At 48.9% G+C, this 5997-nt stretch overlaps 1 protein-coding gene across 1 annotated transcript; it reads right to left on the reverse strand.

Annotated features, from left to right (window-relative positions):
* Positions 1-402: 402 nt before the first annotated feature.
* Positions 403-5699, reverse strand: PEBP1 (phosphatidylethanolamine binding protein 1). The gene is made up of 4 exons (XM_068562819.1): positions 5442-5699; positions 4154-4263; positions 3336-3436; positions 403-1378 (listed from the first exon to the last, which is right to left on the reverse strand). Exons 1-4 carry the CDS (start codon positions 5574-5576, stop codon positions 1161-1163), a joined length of 564 nt encoding a protein of 187 aa, XP_068418920.1. The 5' UTR covers positions 5577-5699; the 3' UTR covers positions 403-1160.
* Positions 5700-5997: the final 298 nt, after the last annotated feature.

Below are 5997 nucleotides of genomic sequence, written 5' to 3' on the forward strand. Positions count from 1 at the left end.
GGGAAAGGGGCTGCTCATCCTTAGAGGTTGTCTCTTTTTTTTTTAAATTAATTAATTAATTTATTTTTGGCTGTGTTGGGTCTTCGTTTCTGTGCGAGGGCTTTCTCTAGTTGCGGCAAGCGGGGGCCACTCTTCATCGCGGTGCGTGGGCCTCTCACTATCGCGGCCTCTCCTGTTGTGGAGCACAGGCTCCAGACACGCAGACTCAGTAGTTGTGGTTCACGGGCCTAGCTGCTCCGCGGCACGCGGGATCTTCCCAGACCAGGGATCGAACCCGTGTCCCCTGCATTGGCAGGCAGACTTTCAACCACTGCGCCACCAGGGAAGCCCTAGAGGTTGTCTCTTGACGTCCCACATTTATGAAACCCCACACCCAAAAGGGCAAAATATCTGGAGGCCGGATTCAACTACACAATGTTTTTATTTTTATTCAACTATAAGCAAACAGCAGAATTAACACAACATTCAGCAACTACAGACCGGCTTTTCTTACACCGAAGAGTGATCAATTTAACAGGCACAGACTTTCGGATTTCTGATGACCTCTCACTCAGCCCTGCAGCTCATCTAGATGGCCAAGCTTTAACAGCAACTCTCTCCCTATTGCTTTTTTCAGTATTGCTCTTTAAAGGAGCCAGAGCAGGACACTGACACCCAATAACCAGCCTGAGATGTATCACATGGGGGGCTAGCGGACGTGCCGGCCCCTGGTTGTCTTAGGGAGAGACAGGGCCATGAAAACACATGCCAGAAGATGCCATCACAGACAATCCTGGGCTCGGGCTCACAAAGGCAGAGGCAATCAACCTTTTCTTTTTTTCAACCTCCCTTAAAGATTCTTTGATGCTCTGTTCTAATACTGCAGACCTGGTCTTTTTACCAGAATTTTTTTCTTCTTTAACATCTGGGTTGTTATTCTTATATTAACATTTTGATGACCCCATCCTAGTACCAAAATATCCCCCAACAAAACGGAGTTCAAATTTGATCAAAACGTAAACCCCCTAGAATTACAGAGGACAGGCAGAAGGAAAAGTCACCCTAAACCTAAATCTGACCGCTCAGGGATCAGGCAGGGGGAAGGGGAGAAATCTACATGCATCACTAAACTGAAACACTGCTTGGGAACTCTGGGACCGTGTCCATCTCCTGGCTTTCCTCTACTTCCCAGACAGCTGCTCATACAGTTTGGGCACATAGTCATCCCATTCGGCCTGGTAACACGTGCCGGCCACCGGAGCCCCGAGCTCGTACTTTTTGCGGAAATTCGCCACCTTGAATTTGCCACGGTGGTCTCCAGATCGGTTGCTGAGAATGGGCTCATCACACTTCAGTGGCCTGTCCTGCTCGTAAACCAGCCAGATGTAGCGGTGAAGGCCTGGAGGGAGAGGCGGGAGGGAAGATGTACACACAGCTAGGCATGTGAGAGGGAGACGTCACCCATTTTCGGAGAATGCACCAACTCGGAGGGACCCAGACCACCCCATTTATGATAGGGACCTAAGTTCACTGCAGCTTTATTCACAATAGCCCAGAGGAGAAGGCACCTCAGATGTCCATTGATGAACAAATGGATAAACGAAATACAGTAAATACGTATGATGGAATATTATTCAGCCTTGAAAAAAGAAGGAAATCCTGCCCCATGCTACGACATGGATGAATCTTGGTATGGATCTGCATGTGGCATGGAACTTATATGGAGCTACTGAAACTTTCCTATACTGCTGATTAGAGTGTAGAAATTTTCAACCATTTTGGATTTCTATGACCCAACAATTCTACTCCTAAGTATTTACCCAAGGGAAATGGAAACATGCCCATAAAAGGACAAGAGTGTAAACAGCAGCTTTATTCATAATATCCAAACACTGGAAACACAACCCAAATGTCCAGGGAATGGCTACACAAACTGTGGTATATTCACACAATGGAATACCACTTGGCAATGAAAAGGAACAAGCTACCATCTTGAGTCCAAGAGACCAGTCACCGAAAACAAATGCATATTGCATGACACCATTTATAAGACTACAACAACAGCAAGAGTAATCCGTGGAGAGGAGTCAGAAAATAATTAGCTCTGGGGAAATTTAACTTAAAAGATGCCTTAAGAACCTTCTGGGGTGACAAAAATATCCTACATCTTGTTTTCCATGGTGCTTACACGGATGTGTGCATTGGTCAGTGTTCACTGACTAAACCCTTCTGATCTGTGTGTTTTATTATACTTAAGTTATACCTGACTAAACAAATACGAAAAAGAAAAAAGTGAGTTACTGAAGCTCTTTTTGTTAATGAGAACACAGCTCCTGCTTGAGAGAACTGCTTTATTCTCATGGGTGTTATTTTCCATAATTAAACTGCCTAATGCAGTTTTATAACTGCCCCAGAGAACTTAAGAGATGCCTGGGAAAGCTGTCCCTCTCCCATCCTCTTATGAATGCATGAGAGGGCCTGGCGCCATCTGAAGCTTCTGGGCCTAAAGATAAAACACAAGGTCCCTTGTCGGGGACCTTCTTATACCTCTTCAGAGTAACTCATGGCTGGACAACATGTACAAGAGCAAGTGTTCTGCCGTGCTCCACCTCCCTTGCTTCAGGAAATGGAAACACCTGTAATGCATGACAGGCAATAACAGTGCATCTCCCACTGTTAGCCTAGGCAGCACTTACCCAACTTGGAGAGGTTCAATACAGTATTCTCTCTCTCTCTCTCTCTCTCTCTTTACATAGATAATACATAACCTAACGCAATACATTATGTGTGTGTATCTTCAATACAGTTCTTAGTATCCAAATCTTTTCAAGATACACTAGATTTTCGAGAGAAAGACAAAATGACAAAAAAGCCAATTTTTTATAATTAATTTGGAAACTGACCATTTCTGAGACCGTTCATGGGAACTAGAAACTCAAACAACCCACAGGGCAAAGGCTGAATATGGAATTTAGATGATTTAACTGTTTAATCCACATGTAGCTCCCCTGGGAAGTTGTTCTCAGCATTCTGCAACATTGCTTCCTTGGTAACTCTTCACCAACTTCCCTGCTTGCTAAAGGCCTGACAGCTCAGAGGCAGTGCTAAAAGAACACATCCATCTAAACTGGTACCCAAGGTTCTAGCCACCTGACACTACAGCAGGTCTGAGTGTCCCTGACAGGCAGTTGCCTTAGAGAGGAACCAAGTTGCCTAAAATCTCCACTAGGGTAAGGGCTCTCATAAATAAAAATAAAACTCTAAGAACCAGACTAAAATTTTGTAGCACTTTAGGCCAATCCTGATATGCACCCAGGCTCCCTTCCCATCTCCCTCCAAAAGCAGCCTTTACTGACCTGTGCCCTTGGGAGGCCCAGAGCCCACATAATCGGAGAGGACCGTGCCACTGCTGATGTCGTTGCCCTTCATGTTGACCACCAGGAAATGGTGCCATTCCCTATGTGGAGGAACAGAGGACCATCAGCACCGCAGGACGTTATTACGCACTTGTGGGCGCAGCCAGCAAATGTGCAGCACACACATGCTCCACACCAGGATGCAGTGACAGACAAGACAGATGGCCCCGCCTTCTCGGCCAGAGCAAACCTCACATGCCAGCAGAGAGGACCCAGCCACTCCCTCCCTCCTTCCGACTCTCTAGGGCAGGGGTCAGCACACTTCTTCTGTGAAGGGCCAGACAGTAAATGTTTTAGGCTTTGTACAACACACTGTCTCTATCACAACTACTCAACTCTGCAGCTGTAGCCTGAAAGCAGCCACAGACAGAACATAAATTATCGTGGCTGGGTTCCAACAAAACTTTATTTAGGGACACCAAAATCTGAATTTCATGTAATCTCCACATGTCACGAAGTATTACTGTTCTTCAATTTTTTTCCCCCATTCATTTAAAAATGTTACTGAGTCATTCTCAGCTCATGGGGCTGTACAAAAACAGGCCTGGGGCAGATCTAGCTCTCGGCTATAGATTCTAGACTTTTTTCTAGGGAGTGAAAGGGAGGGAAATGCATACTCAGGCTTAAGCATGGACGTGAACACCCCAAATCGGGTCTATTTCTGCCACCACAGCATGGCCAGTAAGGGACTTACACAGTGCAAGAAGCACTGGGTCACATGTGGATGACTCGGTGTTTCCCATCTTTCCCCAACTTGCCTGTATTTGGGGTCCTTCCTGCTGGGAGCATCCGGGTCTGTCAAGACCAAGGTATACAGTTTACCTGGATCAAGGCCATCCCATGCAATGCTGGTGGGCCGGTTCTTAACCTGTAGGAAGGAATAGATTTGGAGTTCAAGTCAGAAATGCTGAAGAAACCAATACCTTCTTTGACCTCAGATTCCTTAAAGGTCAAGCACAGTAAATTATTAATTAAAACTCAAGTGTATCGACTCTATTACGAGCCAGGATCTGACGTTTAATATACATTATTTATTTTAGTCCCAACAACAATATGGGGCTAATATCCTAGCATGTTATTAACAGAAAGACGTTGGGTCAGGATTTCAACGCTGGTGCTGACTACAACCTTACATTATCTGGAATGACAGGATCTCTAGATTGGTGACCACTTTACCTGGGGCCTGCTAAAGTGAAATCTGAATTAACCAGATATTTAAGAGCAGAGAAAATGAGAAAACCAAGGTGGGCAGACGTGGACAGTGAGTCTGGAATGAGAGGCTGCGAGATGGGCACTTTAAACACCCAAAACAATAAACTCTGTAAACGTCTAAACCAATAAACCATCTGAGCACTGTTTATTCGCACTGTTGCTCCGGAGGTTCGGAACCAAAAACTCGCCACGGCGTCGGGCACCTAGTTTCCCCACTTGCAGCAGCCAGGACCTGGTTAGGCCTCAGCCGTGGGCGCTCAGAAGCCAAACGGTAAAACAAGGTCGTTTACCCTCAAGCCTTCCAGCTGCAGAATGCATTTACCTTTGGGGCGGCTTCACGCTACTGGGAAGAATCTCTGCGCACTGCTGCTCACCGCTGCTGACTGCTTACATAATGCGTCACATGCCCTCGGGTGGGGCTTTTACTTCCCAAATTGAGGCCTAAAATCCTGAACACCGAGGGAAGGCTCTGGGGACATGTGGGCGGCCACTCCCCACTCCCTACTCCCTCCAGGGGATGTCGCCCTCCCCGCCCCTGCGCAGCAATCTGGGCCGTTTCGAGGCCTACGCCACTGCCTGCGCCTCGAAGTCCCGGGAAAACGGATCAATTTCTTCCGAAGGCCGAGCCCCGCCTGCCACGTGCCGGGTTCCCGGGGCTGGGTGGGGGAAGGGGGCGGTCAGCAGGCCTGCGGCTTGGGCACCGCGACCCCCTTCCCTCGGTTGATCCGGCGCACGGAGGCCGGAACGTCCCTCCCCACCTCCACTGGGTCCCCATCCCTCCGGCCTGAGAGACTCTGAGCCTCCAGTAGCTGCATCCCCGCCGCCCTTGGGTACCTGGGTGGGTGTGAGCACTTTGCCCAGCTCGTCAACCTCCGCCCCGCCGTATTTGACCTGCAGCGGGTGCTGCGGCCTCTCGTCCACTTCCTGCAGGCTCAAAGGCCCGGACCACTTGCTGAGGTCCACCGGCATCGCGAAGCCGAGAGGGTCGGACAGCAGGGAAAGCTGCGGGAGGACTCTACGCAGGGTAACAGCCCACACTCCCAGCGGTCTGCAAGCTGTACCGAGGCAACTCACGCACCACGGCCGGGGAGCGCATGCGCCAGAGCACCGCCCCGCCCTGCCCCGCTTCTCCAGTCACCGGCGAGGACGGGCCCCACTCTGCTCTCTGATTGGCCGAACCCAGTAGCGCGGGCCCTCTAGCGCTCCCGGGTCAATGCAGCAAGTTTGGCCTTTCTTTTCTGCGGAGGGGGAATGTGCTGCTCGCCGCTGGCAGAGTTCCCAAGAACTGTGGCTGGGCTTGCAAGACTGTTGTTTCAAGAACTGCAGTTGAGCTACCTTTAATTTTTTTTTAACCTTTTTGCATGATTCTTTGCTCTACTTTCTAAATGCA

Source organism: Eschrichtius robustus, chromosome 14 (genome assembly GCF_028021215.1).
Source record: "Eschrichtius robustus isolate mEscRob2 chromosome 14, mEscRob2.pri, whole genome shotgun sequence".
Lineage (NCBI taxonomy): Eukaryota > Metazoa > Chordata > Mammalia > Artiodactyla > Eschrichtiidae > Eschrichtius > Eschrichtius robustus.

What these genes read in the sequence shown, in the direction of transcription:
- PEBP1 (XM_068562819.1), bottom strand. Translation starts at nt 5,576, where the DNA reads ATGCCGGTGGACCTCAGCAAGTGGTCCGGGCCTTTGAGCCTGCAGGAA. An exon ending in AGGAAGGACCCCAAATACAG is followed by an intron (nt 3,437 to 4,153) that starts GCAAGTTGGGGA and finishes TCCTCCACATAG; the next exon opens with GGAATGGCACCATTTCCTGG. An exon ending in TGGGCCTCCCAAGGGCACAG is followed by an intron (nt 1,379 to 3,335) that starts GTCAGTAAAGGC and finishes CTCTCCCTCCAG; the next exon opens with GCCTTCACCGCTACATCTGG.